Source organism: Neovison vison, chromosome 13 (assembly GCF_020171115.1).
Source record: "Neovison vison isolate M4711 chromosome 13, ASM_NN_V1, whole genome shotgun sequence".
Taxonomy (NCBI): Eukaryota; Metazoa; Chordata; class Mammalia; order Carnivora; family Mustelidae; genus Neogale; species Neogale vison.
In genome coordinates, this window is record NC_058103.1 from 111,534,019 (window position 1) to 111,553,327 (window position 19,309).

General features: G+C 35.2%; 1 protein-coding gene across 2 annotated transcripts in view; it reads right to left on the bottom strand.

Moving 5' to 3' along the window:
* The window catches only part of UNC13C (unc-13 homolog C), a 599,404-nt gene that overhangs the window by 129,018 nt on the left and 451,077 nt on the right, over positions 1-19,309 (bottom strand). For both annotated transcript variants that reach the window (XM_044230120.1, XM_044230119.1), the window contains exon 22: positions 7,365-7,491. In XM_044230120.1, the coding sequence (XP_044086055.1) occupies positions 7,365-7,491 (127 nt within the window). The remainder of the gene's footprint in view (positions 1-7,364; positions 7,492-19,309) is intronic.

Genomic DNA, 19,309 nt, shown 5'->3' on the forward strand with positions numbered 1-19,309 from the left:
TAGAAGAAAGCATATGCATGAGCTCTTGGGCATCTTAGCTATACGTGTGTGTGTGTGTGTGTGTGTGTGTGTGTGTGTGTATACATATATACATATGTGTGTGTATATATAATATATATACACATATATTTATATTTATATGTACATGTGTGTATATATATTTATATATTTTATATTATATATATTTTATATATTATATATATATATATTTTTTGTGGATCCATCTCCTCAAGCAAGGGCAACAAAAGCAAAAATAAACACCTGGGACTACACCATACTAAAAACATTTTGCACAACAAAGAAAACCATCAACAAAACAAAAGGTAACATACTGAATGGAAAAAATATTTACAAATGATATGACCCATAAGCAGTCAATGTCTGAAACATAAAAAAATTCAGCAAATTCTATGTAAACATATCCATTTAAAAATTAGGCAGAAGACCTTATTAGATACTGATGTAAAGAAGACATACAAATGGCCAACAGACACACCAAAAGATGCTCAAGGTCACTTATCATCAGGGATATGCAAACCAAAAGCACAAGATATTGCTTCACAGTTGAAAGAATGACTATATAAAAAACAAAACAAGAAATAACAAGTATTGTTGAGGATGTGAAGAAGGGAATCCTCATGCACTGTTGGTGGAAATTCAAAATTGTGCAGCCATTATGGAAAAATTTATGGTGGTTCCTCAAAAATTTAAAAACAGAAATATCATATGATCCAGTAATTCCACTTCTGGGAATTCATCTAGGAAAATGAAAACAGTAATTCAATATATAGCATTATATATTCATTACACCATTAGTTATAGTAGCCAAGATATGGAAACAATCTAAGTGTCCATCTTATAATAGATGAAAGGATAAAGCTGTGGTACAGATATACAATGGAATATTACTCAGCCATAAAAAAGAATGCATTTTTGCCATTTGTGACAACCTGAGTAGAGCTAGAGGATATTACACTAATGAAATAAGTCAGTGAAAGATGCATATGATTTCACTTATGTATGGAATCTAAAACAAACAAACAAACAAACAAAAAACCCCATGCAAAACAGAAACAGATTCACTGATACAGAGAGAAAACAGGTGGTTGCCAGGGGCTAGGAGAGCAGAGGTATGGGTAAAATAGAGTAAGGTGAATTAAAGATACAAACTTTCAGTTATAAAATAAATAAGGCATGGAGATACAATGGATAGTATAGGGAATTGATATTATAACAATTTTGTATGGTGACAGATGGTGATCAGTTTATAATGTTTGTAAACGTTGAATGATTATGTTGTACTCCTGAAACTAAAATAATATTTTATGCCAACTACATTTCAATTTAAAAAGAGGCATACTGGTTTTATTGTTGTTTCTTTTTTGAAAGAGTGTGTCTTTGGGGCACCTGGGTGGTTCACTGGGTTAAAGCCTCTTGCCTTCAGCTCAGGTCATGATCCCAGGCTCCTGGGATCAAACCCTGCATCAGGTTCTCTGCTCAGCAAGGAGCCTGCTTCCCCTCCTCTCTCTCTGCCTTTTCTCTGCCTACTTGTGATCTCTATCTGTCAAATAAATAAATAAATAAAATCTTAAAAAAAGAAAGAATGGTCTTTTATTAGATTAAGATAGTTCCATTCTATTCTTAACTTCTAAGAGATTGTTATAATAAATTGATATTGTATTTTATTAAATTATTGTTCTGTGCCTAGTGTAATGACTGTAGGGATTTTCTCTTTCATTCCTTGAATGTGGTGAATTGTATTCATTGCTTTTAAAATGTTAAACTAATTTTATATTTCAGAAATAAATACCCTTTGGTCATGTTATATTAGTCTTCTTAGAAACGACTGGATTCTATTAGCTAATATTTTATTTTATTTTACTTTTTAAATATATTTTCAGAGAGAAATTGTTCTTTAATTGTATGTCATATTCTCAATAGGTTTCAGTAGTTGAGGATAATTGGTACATTTTTAACTAACTTTCAAATGTACTGACATAAATAATGTCTTGTTATGTTTTATATTTTTGGATCTTTAGTGATGTCCTTTTCTGGCAATGATAATTTGTGATATCTGCTTTTCCTTTTTTCCTCCATTTTTTATTTTTATCATGTTTTTCAAAAACAAACTTTTGGCTGTGTAATTTTTTCTATTTTAAAATTTATTTTGTTCCAGGTCTTATTGATCATTTTTTCCTTTTACTTTCTTTTGACTGAATTTGTTTTTTAAATTAGTCTTACACTATTGATTTTATACCTTTCTCCCTCTTTGTCTCTATAGAATTAGAAGATACACACTTTCTTCTATTTCCTTTTTTGGCTGCAATCCACAAGTTTCAACATGCCATATTTTACTATCACTTAGTTCAAAATATTTTGTAATTTACACTGATTTTGTTGGGTCCGTTATCAAAGGAACGAGACTGAGACAAAGTTACGCAAAGCCTTATTCTATGCCAAGCATTAGAAGTTAGACTGACTGGCCAGGGAAATGAGGCTGAGATAAAGTGAAAGTTATGTAAAGCTTTATTCTATGCCAAGCATTAGAAGTCAGACTGACCGGCCAGGGCCGCCTCCGAAGAGAGCGACGCCCCTTGGTCTTACAGGCTAGTTTTTATAGGGCACAATCGCAGACATCTGTATATGTGGCTTTGGCTGATTGGATGTCTCCTACCTGTGTGTTTTAGTGACGGCTACCAATGGCCTTGTTTTAGGTATGTGTTTTATTAATAGTTACCTGGAATTAGCCTTGTTTTAGGTGTGTGTTTTAGTAACAGTTACCTTGCTTTAGGTGTTGTGTTTTAGTAACAGTTACCTGGAACCGAGAGCAGTAACTTTTCTAGACAACAAAATGTCTATCTAGGCAACATGGAGTCACTATGGCTAAGTAGGCCCAGGCAGGCCCTAGGGGGTTAACATGTTTTAACGTGGAATCGACCCCAACAATTTCTTTTTTACTCAGGTTTTAGAGAGTTCTACTTAATTTGGGTATCTGGTCATTTTCTAGTTACCTTCTTGGAGTTGATATCTGGCTTAATTCCACAGTGGTCCAAGACCATACAGTATATATTTCATTCCTTTAAAACACATTAGACCTGCTTTATGGTTCAGCGAATAGTCTGTTTTGGTAAATGCACCATGTGCATGTGATAATAACCTGTGTTTTGTCACTGGTGGTCATCAGTTGTAGATAGAGATGTGTGTGTGTGTGTGTAAATAATTCCCATGGAAAACTGTGGAACCTGTATGTGACCAGATACAGATAGATAAATATCTTTAAGTGTATTATTCATGTTTTGAAACTTCTATTTTTTTAAAAAGATTTTATGTATTTATTTAACACAGAGAAAGAGATCACAAGTAGGCAGAGCAGCTGGCAGAGAGAAGGGGGGAAGCAGGCTCCTCGCTGTGCAGAGACTCCCCATGCGGGGCTCGATCCCAGCACCCTGAGATCATGACCTGAGCTGAAAGGCAGAGCTAAAGGCAGAGGCCTAACCCACTGAGCCATCCAGGTGCCCTGAAACTTCTACATTTTAACTGACTTTGTCTGTTTTTTGAGTTGCTGTAATCTCCAAGTAGAATTGCTGAGTTGATGATTTTTCCTTTTACTTCTGACAATTTTTGCTTTATATATTTTGTTTACATGTTATGACATACATTTATAACTGATGTTTTTTGAATTGCTCCTTCAATCATGAAATATTTCTCTCTCAAAATTGTTTTGTTATATTTCTTATTTTGAATTCTATTTTTTTAATATTAGTATAGCCATGAAAATTTGATCTCAATTATTGTTTTCATTCTTTTACTTAACCTGTCTAGATGCTTATGTTTTAGGTGAATCAATTATAAGTGATAGTTTGGGATTTACTATTTTATCTGTAGGATGATACTTGTTGACTAGAACCTTAATTTGTTTATGTTTAATGGTTACACTTAATTTTCTGATAAATATAATTTTTAAAATGTCATCTTGCTTCCCCTATCCCTCCTAAATTTCCTGCCTGCTCTTTATTTTTTGCATTCTCCTTTCCTTTCTCCTTTCCATAGATATGTTTGTTGTACTCTCCCTTCACCCTATTGTTTTATGGGTACATAGTACTTACGGGGTTACACTGTAAATAATAATACCCATCCATTACATATTAGAGGATTTTTAAATTGAGTATTTTACACTTTCTAAACAATTCAAGGATCTTATACCATATTAACTCCATTTACTGCTCTTCTACCTTTTTATGCTACTGTTGTCTTGTATTTTAAGTCTATGTATATTTTCTTCTACAGATTTTTTATTTTAAATAGTTGATGTATTTTTAAGTGTCCTTTTTTGCTTATCTATTCTAATGCTTTTTATGATCTAATACATTCCTGCATTTTTATCTTCAGTCATTTTCCTTCTACCTAAAGCATGGTTTATGTATTTTGGTGAAGGTCTATTGGAAATGGGTTCTTTTAGCTTCTCAGTTATATAAATATACTTATTGCACCTTGTTTTAGAAGGATATTTTTGATGCTTATAGAATTCTAAGTTGTTAGCTGTTTTCTTTCATTGCTTAAAACATATTGCAGTGTACTCTGGTTTCAGTCCCTCCTAATGAACAATCACCCATGAGTGTTATTACAGCTCCTTTGAAGGTAAAGTGTCTTACCTTCCTTGACTCCAATAAATAGGAAGATTTTTTTTATGCTCTTCTGGTTTTAAGCAACTTTGTATGATGTAATGACTAGTAGTTTTCCTTGCATTTGAATATCCTGCCTAGGATTTATAGAAATTCCTCAGCTATAGCTCCATGTTTTCCAACCATTTTGCAAAATACACATCTACTATCTTATTAAACATTGCTCTGGTACTACTCCTTCTCTTTTTTCCTTCTCTGGGACTCAATTCTTTGCATATTAGACCTTTACAATTTATCCCATATGTCCCTTGTGTGTTTCTCTCTTCTATATTTCTTTCTTCCATTTCTTTATCCACTCTTCTGCTATTAAGCCCATTTATTACTTATTTATATAGTAATAATTTATATAGCCCATTTAATACTAATTTATTCCTAATTTCATCCCTTTTCATTTCTGTTGTTTTTATTTTATTCTTCTTATAGATCCTATTTTTCTGTGGAAGTTTTCTCACATTTTGAAGTTTAGATCAAAGTCTATATCTGGTAAGTTAATATCTATTTTTCTCTTGGATCTTATTCATTTGGTCCCGTTGCCTAGCAGTCTTTAATTTTTTTGTTGAATATTATACATGGTCTATGGAAAAAATGTGGAAACTTTGGTCATTTCCTCCAGAGAAAAATCTAAATTTTTCCTTATATTTGCAGGGAGAGAGTCATAAAGTAGACAAGCCTGAGCTTTAGGCTGGGCTATTTCTAGCTCTTATTTCTAGGGCAGAGCACTCAGGGATCTCACCTGTAAGTCTGGGAAGTCTCATTTCTTAGGAAATCTTCACTAACTTTTATCTCCCTAGCATTGTGAGGATGCTCAAGTCTCTACTTAAATTTTAATTTCTCAGTGCCTTCTTTCTATACCTGCTTATTTCTGCCTCAGTCCCAATACCTGAGCGGATAAAGAATGAGAAAATACCTCAGGGAGAAAACTGTGTGCAAGGAACAATGCTTACTTTTCTGTGGCTTGCATTTCTCTGGGAGTTTGGTCCTACAGGTCCAAACAACCTTCCTAGTCCTAAACACCAACGTTTAATTCTCTACCCCATGGACATTGCTATAAGCTGGGCTACTGTTCTCTGTTCGGTCAATGACATTGTAAATGTCGTTGCAAATTAGCAAATTCATAGGAGCAGGGAGGACAGGACGGAGGGGGAAAAAAACCCGGCAGCAAATACAGGATTCACTTCAATGCATTTCTCTTTTTTCAGGGACAGTAGTTTCTCACTTCCCGGTTGCCTTGATAGCTCTCTGATGCTGTTTAATTTAATTCAGCTTTTATGCCGGTGTTCAGTGGTCATGTCAGTCTGATTTTAGTTAGTAGTGTAGTTAGTTTAGACAGAGTCAAAGCAGAGGTCTCTGGCTAATGGCATCGTTTTTTTACTTTCCTATTCCAAGTCGGTATCACCAGCTGCTTAGACAATTCCTCTGCAATTCTTCCCTATTTCTTTCATCCTCATATGTCTTAGCTGACAAATTATGTAAACTCTATCTTTGAAATCTCTCTCCCACACATACTCATCCTATATGTTCTTACTACAATCACTCCAATGTATATAGATTTTAACTTGTCCTAGTAACCCACAGTATCTTACAAACTTCTACGGGAAAGTCATAAAGGGAAGTTCTAATCTCATCATTACATTATTCACTGTCTTCCAAATCTCTTTCCTGTTGCCCAGTCATTGCCTCTCCCAATGCCCACAAGGCCTCGTGACTATGGCACAAGCTTCAAAGCATTTACTTATAATAGTCTAGTTCAAAACTACTTTTTCTACCTACTCATTTTGTAAACATACTCTATACCCCACTATAATGACATTTCCCATGGACAATAGCCCATATATTCCTACTCGCTTAATAATGCCCATAATTTTCCTTTCAATCTAAATGCTTTTCTTGCCATCAACTGACCCAATTTTCAAAACCTACATCAATGTTACCCCATCCATAAAGATTATGTAGAGTCCTCCAAATAGGGGTAATGTCTCTCTTCTTTGAGAACCCATTGCACTTTGCTTGTCCTCTTTGAATTAGTACTTATTTAATTGTGCCTTGGTTTATCATGATTTTTATACTGATCAGTATCTCATCAAGTACAAGCTTCTTTCAGGGCGAGGTCTTTATCTTATTCACTACTGTCCTACAGCACTTGGCTCAGTGCCTGGTGTGCGGAAGACCCTCCTCAACAGAATTAAATAGAATTATGGAAAATATCAGATGCAGAGTATTATAAGTCTGTGTGCTTAGAAATGTATCTGATACAGGTATGTTTATGAAAAATGTTACCTGTTTATTTAGAACTTCTATTTTAGAAATACTAATACCTAAGGTATTTCTTTGAATTAAAGGCAAAATCTGATTCTAAAGCTCAGTATACAAATACCCTCATTTTCCCAATAAAATTTGAGTCTGAACACTTTCACAGAAGATAACCTTATCGTGGAAGCCATATCCTGTTTTGCATTTCTTTTTCTTTGAGTTGAATATCTGAGGAAGGCGTAGTTGAAAAATGAAAACAATTCAATTAAATATGGTCCCAAAGAAACACAAATCACTTAATATTAATTTTGTAATAGAAATGTCTGCATTCAAGCAAAGACTATGAAAAAAGAGATTTTAAGACAGCATAATTCAGGTATAATTTTTACAGGACTATGAACTGAGAATTTGGGGGTGAAAATCACCACTTACAAAGAATATTCAGGAACGGCATCCTTGAAGGCAGGAAGCTCCCGCACATACTCATTATAAAACCATTTCACTTTGAAATGCAAATTCATATAATCGGTGCTCTTGCATAACCGCTGCTTCTCATGTTCTGTAATAGATAAAATCGAACATTTAATGAAGTTTGGTTTGCCAACAATGCTGCTGTATTCCAATCTACTGTTAATAGTAGTATTTTAAAAAGGAAGAGAATCGTATATTTGAGGTAAAAGCAAAGGGAACTGTCAAAGACAGACTTGAAATTTTACAAAATCCAAAAGTACCACAGATGCCATGTAGAATAGATCAACTAGTGATGAGTAGTAACTTGAATGTTCTAATGTGCCTTCATGAAAAAGGTGAGAATTCTGATGTCAAGAGTGGTAACATACCAAAAATTTTCTGTTTGTTTGCAAACTTTCATATTTTGACTACTTTAAGCTTATTCCAAACAAAATTCCAGAAAGAATTAAAACTCTAAGCATGGATAAAACATGAATCAAACTAAGAGACATAATCCTTGATATATATTGGAAATGTGAATTAGTAGATCACATTTCTGGTCTGGATATTGAACACTTAAAGAATTAAAAGTGGAAAAGGAGAGGAAATATATCTAACTTCTAAGTCAGATGATTTCTTCTTCCCATTTTAAGTTCAGCTAAGATTATTTTGTACCCTGTGGCTTTTTTGACATTTCTTTAGCAGGATTTCCTAATATGTGACATTTTCTTCTCTCTAGCTTAGAAAGTGTAGCTTAAAACCGTTTTGTTTTTTTTTTTTAATCTAATCTGGATATATAGTACTGGGAAACAGAGACAAGTAATATTACTACTGAACATGTTTATCTCTGCTCCTCGCCTACCCCCAATATTAATATCTTTGCCAATTCTAGCCATAAGTATAGACATAAGCAAACCCCAAATATCCCAGACTATATTGACATTTAAATGTCCTCTAAGAAGTTCTGGTTGAGGTCTATGGATCTTTTTTTAAGTCAAGGGCTTTGATTTATGGTAGAAACATCCTTTACTTTACATTCCAGACTGAAAATACCAATTGAAGCAATTGAATTGTTACAAACAAATTGAGGACATCCTTGCTTTCCAAAACCTCACTATAGAGGGACTTCAATCCCAATGATAAACATAAGAGGGAACACAGCCCCAAATCAAACATTTTCAAAATATCTAAACAATGATTAATTTAAGACAACTTGTAGAAAAGAGAGAAATACACATATATAGACAGAAACAAGAATAAATAATACTTGCAGACTAAACTCAGGAACAAAATTATAAGCGAGGTGATATTTTGCTTCAACTCCCTCCAGATTTATTCCATTCATTCTTTCTTTTAACGTGAGTTCTCTCCTATCCCTCTCCTCACATGAATAATAACCCTCTAGATCTTAAGGGTAAGACATTTATTTGATATACTCATAGGTAAGGATTTAATTCAATACTACCTTGAAACCTAGACAGGAGAAGACCCTTGCCCTAAGACCCATACACCAAAAGGGCTCTACTCATCACAGATAGAAACTCAAAAATTAAATAGATTGTGGATTCCTCTGTCACTTGGGATCTCACACTTGGTGTGGGCAGAGTAAGCCAGAACCCAAAACATCTGCTCTTGTGACTAACACCACCTGTTCTTATAATTAACACCTTGTAAACCCCACAGAAACACCTTTGGACCATCTTTTGTTTTATACCCTGAAAAAAAAAAAAGGTGACTGACTATGTCCAGTTTACAGACTGCTATTGCTGATGACAAAAATAGATACTGCTTTGGAGTACAGGGAGGAATTCAAGCTATGGATGCATTTAAGTAAGAGTAAGGGTGAACTAACTCACCAGATTCTTTCCCTGGATGGCATAAATGTAATACGTCATTTCATAACAAAATATTATTTTAAAGTTTTAATAAGCACCCATTTTCATTGGTTTCAATTTATGCATTGGAGGGCACTCATGAATCAATGCAACAGGCAAAACAGGTGCACTTGCTGGCTGGGGAATATTTTGAATACTAAATGATTCATATTACTCTCAAAGTTATGTGTAGTTCTAGATGTAATATACATGAGGCCTCAAATTCCTTGCCAACCAGTTATCTACTGATTCCAGACTTATCAATAGTTTTGTTTTTGAAATTTAGATTTATGAGTTCTAATGCAATGATTTTTGTTTATTCAAATGATTTACCTAAAAATGTATATGAGATGATAATTGCATTTTGTCCTCATCTTAATAAATATTTTTAAATATCTTAGAAGAAAGTAACTTTCTGCCAACCATATGTGAACCATATTGGAAAAAAGACATAGAAATAATTTTAAAATTTTGTATTTATAGTTTAAATTACATCTGTATTCAAATCATGTGAATTTTGAATACATTTTTTTAATCCTTTAACTATTAAGAATGTGCATAAACTGTAAGTGGACCTCAGAAAAGAAAAAAAAAGGCTGAAAAGAAATAGAAAAGAGTTCAATGGCAAGGTATATTTAAATTTTTTAAGTCGGGAAAAAATTAAAGACGGCAGACATCATGTGACCTGATTTTGCAAGTGTTAGGGTGAGTCTGATGTAATGTGCTACCTGTTCCAAGAGTGTTTGTACATTAACAGAAACCTGAAGTTAAGGGTAACCCAGTTCCAGCTAATACCAAAAATGTTTATTGAGCATTTATCTTGCACTAAGTTATGTGGGAGGCACTGCAATATAAAGATTGAGTATGCAGAGCTCAGGTAGGTTGACATAAAACAGTGCATTTAATACAACGTGGCTAGTGTCATGATTTGCACAGGAGGATGATGTTTCTTGGAGGAGATGAATTTAGACCAAATTTTGCATGTTAAATGAATAAGACAGAAATTATTTGTGAGCAGTGGTTCACTGCACAAAGATGAATTTTAGTCAAAGGACACATATTATATAAAATAAGACTTTTTACTTTAAGAAATACTATTTAAAATATGTGTCTCATTCATGACAATGTAAAACTATCTCTCCAGTGAAGACTCTGGTCTTTTCAACAGAATACACATTCTTCTCCAGTGCACATGGAACTTCCTCCAGAATAAATCACATACTGGGTCACAAATCAATTCTCAACCAAAACCCAAAGATTGGGATTATTCCCTACATATATTCAGACCACAGTGCTTTGAAACTTGAACTCAATCACAAGAGGAAATTTGGAAGGAACTCAAACACTTGGAGTTTGTCAAAGAGTATCCTACTAAAGAATGAATGAGTTAATCAGGAAATTAAAGAATTTAAAAAATTCATGGAAACTAATGAAAATGAAAACACAACTCTTCAAAATCTTTGGAACACAGCAAAGTCAATCCTGAAGGAAATAAATTGCAATACAAGCCTCTCTCAAAAAAATGAAAAAAATCTCAAATACACAAGCTAACCTTACCCGTAAAGGAGCTGGAGAAAGAACAGCAAATAAAGCCTAAACCCAGCAAAACCCAGCAAGAAGAGAAACAATAAACATCAGAGCAGAAATCAATGAAATAGAAACCAAAAGAACAGTAGAACAAATCAATGAAACTAAGCTGGTTCTTTGAAAGAATTAATAAGATTTATTAACCCCCTGGCCAGACTTATCAAAAAGAAAAGAGAAAGGACCCTTGGGGCATCTGGGTGGTTCCATCATTAAGCACCTGCCTTTGGCTCAGTTTATGATCCCAGGATCCTGGGATTGAGCCCCACATTGGGCTCCCCGCTCAGCAGTAAGTCTGCTTCTCCCTCTCCCATTTCCCCCTGCTTGTGTTCCCTCTCTTTCTGTGTCTCTCTCTGTCAATAAATAAATAAGACCATAAAAAGGGGAGAGAGAGAGAGAGAGAGAGAGAGAAGGGATCCAAATTAATAAAATCATGAATGAAAGAAAAGAGATCATGACCAGTACCAAGGAAATAAAAGCAATTTTAAGAGTATATTATAACAACAATATGCCACCAAATAAGGCAATCTAGAAGGAATGAATGCATTCCTAGAAACTTATAAACTACCAAAACTGAAACAGGAAGAAATAGTAAATCCGAATAGACCCATAACCAGCAAGGAAAGTGAAGCAATTATCAAAAACCTGCCAAAAAACAAGAGCTCAGTGCCAGATGGCTTCCCAGGGAAATTCTACCAAACATTTGAAGAAGAAATAAAACCTATTCTAATGAAACTGTTTCAAAAAATAGAAATGGGAAGAAAACTTCCAAACTCTTTCTATGAGGCCAGCATTACCTTGATCCCAAAACCAGACAGAGAACCCAGCAAAAAGGAGAATTACAGACCAATATCCTTGATGAACATGGATGTCAAAATACTCACCAAGATACTAGCCAATAGGATCCAACAGTACATTAAAAGAATGATTCATCATGATCAAGTGGGATTTATTCCTGGGATACAAGAGTGGTTTGACATTACAAATCAAACATGAGAGAGGAAATTAATAAAAGAAAAGAACAAGATCCATATGATCCTCTCAATTGATACAGAAAAAGCATATGACAAAATACAGCATCTGTTCTTGATTAAAACTCTCCAAAGTGTAGGGATAGAGGGAACATACCTCAGTATCATAAAAGCCATATATGAAAAGCCCACAGTGAATATCATTCTTAATGGGGAAAATCTAAAAGCTTTCCCCTAAGGCCAGGAACATGACAGGGATGTCCAGTCTCACCGATGTTGCTCAACATAGTACTAGAAGTCCTAGCCTCAGCAATCAGACAATGAAAAGAAATAAATGGCATTCAAATTAGCAAAGAAGAAATCAAACTCTCATCCTTCACAGATGATATGATGCTTTCTGCATTTCTATACACTAACAAGGAGACAGAAGAAAGAGAAATTAAGGAATTGATCCCATTTATAATTGCACCAAAAAACACAAGATTTTTGGTTAGGAATAAACCTAACCAAAGGTGTAAAGGATCTGTACTCTAAAAACTACAGAGCACTTATGAAAAAAAAAACTGAGGAAGACACAAAGAGATGGAATAACATTCCATGCTCATGGATGGAAGAATAAATATTTTTAAAATGTTTATGCTACTGAGAGCAATCTACACATTCAATGCAATCCCTATCAAAATGCCATCAACATTTTTCAAAGAGCTATAACAAATAATTCTAAAATTCATATGGAATCACAAAAGACCCCAAATAGCCAGAGGGATGTTGAAAAAGAAAGCCAATGCACGTGGTATCACAATGCCTGACTTCAAACTATATTACAAAGCTGTGATCATCAAGACAGCATGGTACGAACACACAAGCAGACACACAGATCAATGAATAGGATAGAAATCCTAGAAATGGACCCTCAACTCTATGCTCAACTCATCTTTCACAAAGCAGGAATAAATATCCAATGGAAAAAAGGCAGTCTCTTCAATTAATGGTGCTGGGAAAATTGGATAGCCACATGCAGAAGACTGAAACTCAATCATTCTCTTACATCACACACAAAGATAAACTCAAAATAGATGAAAGACCTAAATGTGAGAATCCATCAAAATCCCAGAGGAGAAGAGAGGCAACAGACTCTTTGACCTCAGCTGCAATAACTTCTTTCAAGACATGTTTCAAAAGGCAAGGGAAACAAAAGCAAAAATGAACTACTGGGGGGCGCCTGGGTGGCTCAGTGGGTTAAGGCCTCTGCCTTCGGCTCAGGTCATGATCTCAGGGTCCTGGGATGAGCTCCGCATCGGGCTTTCTGCTCAGCGGGAAGCCTGCTTCCTCCTCTCTGTCTCTGCCTGCCTCTCTGCCTAATTGTGATCTCTCTCTGTGTCAAATAAATGAACAAAATCTTTAAAAAAAAAAAAAATGAACTACTGGAACTCCATCAAGATACAAAGCTTCTGCACAGCAAAGGAAAGAGTCAACAAAACTAAGAAAGCAACCTACAGAATGGGAGATGATATTTGCTAATGACATAATAGACAAAAGGCTAGTATCCAAGATCTATAAAGAACTTATCAAACTCAACACCCAAACATAAATAATCCAGTCAAGAAATGGGCAGAAGACATGAACAGACATTTCTCCAAAGAAGACATACAGATGGCCAACAGACACATGAAAAAAGGCTCAACATCACTCAGCATCAGGGAAATACAAATCAAAACCACAATAAGATACCACCTTACACCAGTCAGAATAGCAAAAATTAACAAAGCAGGAAACAACAAATGCTGGCAAGGATGTGGAGAAAGAGGAACCCTCTTACACTGTTGGTGGGAATCCAAGCTTGTACAGCCACTCTGGAAAACAATATGGAGGTTCCTCAAGATGTTAAAAATAGAGATATTCTATGACTCAGCAATTGTACTATTAGGTATTTACCACAAAGATACAGATATAGTGAAATGAAGGAGCACCTGCACCCCAATGTTCATGGCAGCGATGTCCACAATAGCCAAACTGTGGAAGGAGCTGGAATGTCCTTTGACAGTTGAATGGCTAAAGAAGATGTGTTTTGTGTGTGTGTGTGTGTGTGTGTGTGTGTATAAGTGGAATATTAGCCATCAAAAATGATGAATACTTACCAATTACATCAGCATGGATGGAACTGGAGGGTATTATGATAAGCAAAATAAGTCAATCGGAGAAAGACAATTATCACATGGTTTCACTCATATGTGGAATATAAGAAACAGTGTAGAGGATCATAAGGGAAAAGAATGAAAAACTGAATGGGAAGAAATGGGCAAACTGAATGGGAAGAAATCAGAGATGGAGACCAGTCACGACTCTTAATTATCTAAAACAAACTGAGGGCTACTGGATGTGAGTGGTGGGGAGGGGTAACTGCATGATGTGAATTAAGGACTGCATGTGATGTGATGAGCTCTGGGAGTTGTATGCAACTGGTGAGTTGTTGAACACTACATCTGAAACTAATGATGTACTATGTGTTGGCTAATTGAATTTAAAAAAAAAAAAAGACTTTTAGCTTTTTTTTTCTTTCCCTCTACTCCTGTTTTCACATGTTTTGGTAGTGAGTTTGAGTGAACCTTAAGTTTATGTTGTACCACGAAGGGAAAAAGTTTACCAATCTTTGCTCCTTACAATGAAGTCATCTCTCTACTTCAGAAAGCAGGTAAAAGCCAGCTGTGGGCAGTGTCGCAGTCAGTGTTTCAGGTAAACCTTTCATTTTATTTGCAAAATCCATGTGCACGTCACTTCCCCGTGATTACAAAAGTGTTTCCTCCCAAGATAGATACTCTGCTCAGACACACGGATCACCTTAAACTCATTCTCTTTGACTCTGCAAGCTTCCTGCATGCCTGCACCCCCCTCATTCCTGCTGTTCCCACAGTGCAGAAAAGAATCACCTCTATGTCTAATTTTCTGTAGCCACACAGTAGCCAGACTCCTCCTCTTCCTTCTTCCCCAACGCCCAAGTCTTTCCATTGTGCATCAGTATGGGAGAGGAGACAGGAAAGATGCCCATTATCCTTTGGCAAAATGAAATCTGGTATTGCTCTAATCCAGAAACCTCTGATTCTAGTTCCTAAGAATATTCCTGATAGGAAAGCTCAAACTATCAGGGTTTTATCAGCTTCTTTGCAGAAAATAAACATAGAAGATTACTATTAGTTTCATAGTGATAGAATTGCTTTCACACCCATATGAATGTGTTTCCATCCCCTGAAGTTACATATTTCTCATGCACTATCAACTGATATTTACTGCTATGTGTGGACAGAAACAGGAGACCAGTCCCATCTGTTTTCATATTCTGCCAATTCAACAAGAATAATTGACATCTTTACATGCATTATGTACTTCAGCTGATACAGAAAGAGGTTTCCGGTTTACTGAGTTGGTTGGTGATGTAGGTTTGATCTTGAGGAAAATCCAAACAAAAGGCTATGCATACAACAACAAAGGCTTTATATAATAAAGCCCATCTGTGATGTTTGTTTTTAAGTTGCAAATATTAATTTTAATCTAAACTTTTTTTTAGCAGTGACTTATAATGATCATAAACCTCACTATTTGTGGTGGATTTAGCTAATTGGTTGCCAAGCCATGCCTTTTTCTTTTTTTTTTCTTTTTTTTTTTTTTTAATTTTTTAATTTTTTTTTTCATGCCCTTTTCATTCCAGGCACACAACCAGGTGCCACATGTCCCAACCTTTATTGCAATAGCCTCGCCTTATGACTAAATTTTGTGCTAAAGCAATGTATGTCATTTCCAGTCTAGCCCTAAAATACCTACTGTGAAATAATTCTCTTTTCTCTCATTTGCTGGTCAGATGCAGAAGATCCAGTCAAGGATTTTAAGGCTCTAGGGGAATCATGGAGACACTAGAGGGTAGAAGTCTGGGTTCCTGAGCCAATTCTCAGGAGAAAATTGCCCAATCAGAAACACCTGCTTTGATTTATGCAATTAAGAAATAAAAAACTGATACTTTGTGAAATTGAGTTAAGCTACATGGATTATATTCGGTAGCATCACTAAAAGGTTTTCAAAGATTGAGACCCACTTGCTAATTAGCCTCCAAATTACTCTGCTTTCTAAATTCCTGTTTCATTCATATATATATATATATATATATATATATATATATATTTATATATGTATATGAATATGTGTATTCAGGTTATCCCCTTGCTTTGTGGAACTATGTCAGCAAAACTACCTTTCGCAGACCCCACTATGAGTTGACCCACCATGACACAGCAAATCACATAATCATACTTGTAAAGTTTATGTTAAGAAAATGATAAATAGGTTCTGAGAGAGGAAAAATCATAGAAGTAAAATACATAGACTTTGTGGATAGACTATCACTTTTTATTCTTCTGTCAGCTTTACTTCATACTTGTGGGCTCTCACCTATATTTTGAGTAGTTATTATTACCATTTAAATGATTCTATAAAAAGTGAACTGTTATTCCAAAATCTATGCCTGTTTTTCTTGTGTATTTATATATTCCTCCCATAATGTGTAATTATATATGAGACGTTTCAAATAAACTACAATTACATCTTAACTACCACCTACCAAATATCAATGTTAAGAGATTATAACAAATTCAAAAACTATTCTTCAAATTATCTTTAATTCTCCTCAAATTATCCTCAACTTAGTGGTGGACCACATTGACAAAGGTGCATTTATCTCATACAATATAAATGACTCTTAGAATTTATTTAGCCATCAGTCCTCCTACATTTTTAATTTTGGCAACAAAGATTTAACCAGCTCATTACATTTACAAAGTAAACATTTAATTAGTTTTCCAAACTGCAGTGCAATAATTTTGTACAAAATTTAATCTTTGAATTTCAATGATAAATATGAATATTTTACTACCAGTATAAAAATGCTTTGCTAAAATTGTACAAAGAAAAAGCCTGGCAGAGTGCCTGGGCAGCTCAGTCGGTGAAGCATTCGATTCTTGATCTCAGAGTCGTGAGTTCAAGCCCCACACTGGGCTCCACACTGGGCCCCACACTGGGCATGGAGCCTACTTTAAAAAAAAAAAAAAAACTTGGAAATTTGGAAGTATATGACTATTCTCCTTTAGATGGTATTTACTAGCCCTTACTTGAAAAGAATGTTTTTTTTTTCTGAAAGTTATTGTTTATGCATGAGATTTTATGTATAAGACAGAAATGTACAATTTGTATTAGTTTACAGGATGGGGCAGTATATGCTCAACCTATTCTCATGCCAAAAGCAAATGTGCTGCCATCAACCATCACAGTGTTATTTTCTAGTTCTTAATTTGAGACACAATTTTATTGAATAAAAGCTGTGTTGTCCTGTAGTTGGTAGTGTGCATTTTTTTAGAAATATCCTAAACATCTCTCTGAATGTGTGACACTCTGCTTTAAGAGGAGATGATATCAGGGGCGCTTAGGATCCAAGGGTCCTGGGGTTGAGCCCTGAATCAGGTTCCTTGCTCAGTGAGCAGCCTACTTCTCCCTCTCCCTCTGCCTTCTGCTTCCCCTCCTTGTGCTTGCTTTCTCTGTGTCAAATAAACAAATAAAATCTTTAAAAACAAAAAAGAGGTGATGATATGGAAGTTATGGAAGTAATTTCAAATAATAAACCAGTGTTAGGGGCCCAATGACAAGATGTTTTGTGAGATACTGTGCTCAGAAATCTAAAACCACATCATCAGAACCTTTGGTTCTAAAAATAAATATGTATCAAACTTCTGTGTATCTTAGATACATATAAACATCAAAGATCAGGACACCTGGGTGGCTCAGTTGGTTAAGCAGCTGCCTTCGGCTCGGGTCATGATCCCAGCATGCTGAGATCGAGTCCCACATCAGGCTCCTTGCTCGGCAGGGATCCTGCTTCTCCCTCTGCCTCTGCCTGCCATTCTGTCTACCTGTGCTCGCTCGCTCTCCCTCTCTCTCTCTCTGATAAATAAATAAAATATTTAAAAAAAATCAAAGATCACTATAAGTTCACATTAATAACTTTGGATAAGGATAACGTCTTCCTTTTTATGCATGAGAATGCCAAGCCATGTAATTAGAAATTTAAAAAAAAGAAAAAGAAAATACAAGTTACAGTTTTCCACTTTAAAGCAGTTCTATAAAGGTCTTTTAGTATCAGCGCATCTTTGAGTTAAGAAATCATCTAAAATTCTGGCTACCAAAATAAGCTATGGTATTATGAAGCTATAAAGCTTGGACTAATAAAATAAAAATGAAAAAATATATATATAACATGTTAGCAAAAAAGTAATTTGGACCAATGTGAAGCTTCCAGGGAGGAAAATCAGCTAACAAGAGAAGAGAGATTATGCACAACAGTAAATTCTTGTAATCGACTTTCTTAGATTCAATGACTATATGGGAACAAATATGAATTTTTGCAGGGTAAGAGAAAATACTGTTTTTTTTCATGACACATTTCTGATAACCCAGCCTTAGAAAACACTAGGAAAACAAAAAGCCAACAAAACTAGTAAAATGTTGCCTTACTCCATGAACTGCAATCAATACTAGGAGCAATCTTACCATTGGGAGCAGAAGCTAAGAGTCCTACTCATAAACGCAACCAATCTCTTGGCAAAATCCCAGAATGAATCTAGGCCCTCTCAGTTCATTAAACCAGGAATGATGTAGACTCAGACATACTTCATAAACACACTCTTTGCCACATCTGGTTAGAGTTTAGACATAGATCAACCCACGTACCTAGAATAGGGCCCGTTCTTTCCACTGGGACCCAAACCCCTGAACTTGTATCAATTGTCATCCAAATTTGAAATTCCTCTATTTCAGGATAAAACATTCATTCACAAATGAGCTGTGCAATTCGATCACCTTCTTTTACTTTAAAATTTCTTTGCCAAATTTAAATAGCACAACCTCAACACTTCCTCTATAGTCTCCATCCATGACACCAATTTCTACGTCTGTGAAGTGTTTTGTAACCAACTCAGAATGTGGAGCTACTCTTCCATAACACCTAGAAGGATGAACGTACCATTTCATGACCTTGGAAAATCAGGAAGCAGTATGAAGGCAAGACCACATAATCTGATGGTAGTGAACTAGAGATGGGTAGTTGTAAGAAAAAAAGAAAAAATGGAATGAGATGAGAAAAAGTATTCAAAATCAGAGATGGCCAAAAGGCTGGAACATAATGATAAAATTTTGGGCACCCCAAAAAGCTATTGGAGTTGAAAAGTCGTGGAGCAAGGGCATAAAAAAAGGAACAAAAACAAGCCTTATTTATATCATATTTTTACCTAGTCCCAGCAAGGAATTTAGTAGAGAGTGTTTCCATGAGAGTTAGAGCTAAGATCTGAAATGTAGTTTTCATTTATTTATGCAACAGGTATTTACTAATTATCTACTATGAAGCAGCTACTATTCCACATACTGAGAGTATAGCAATGAAAACAGTGTTTCTGCCATCTTGAAA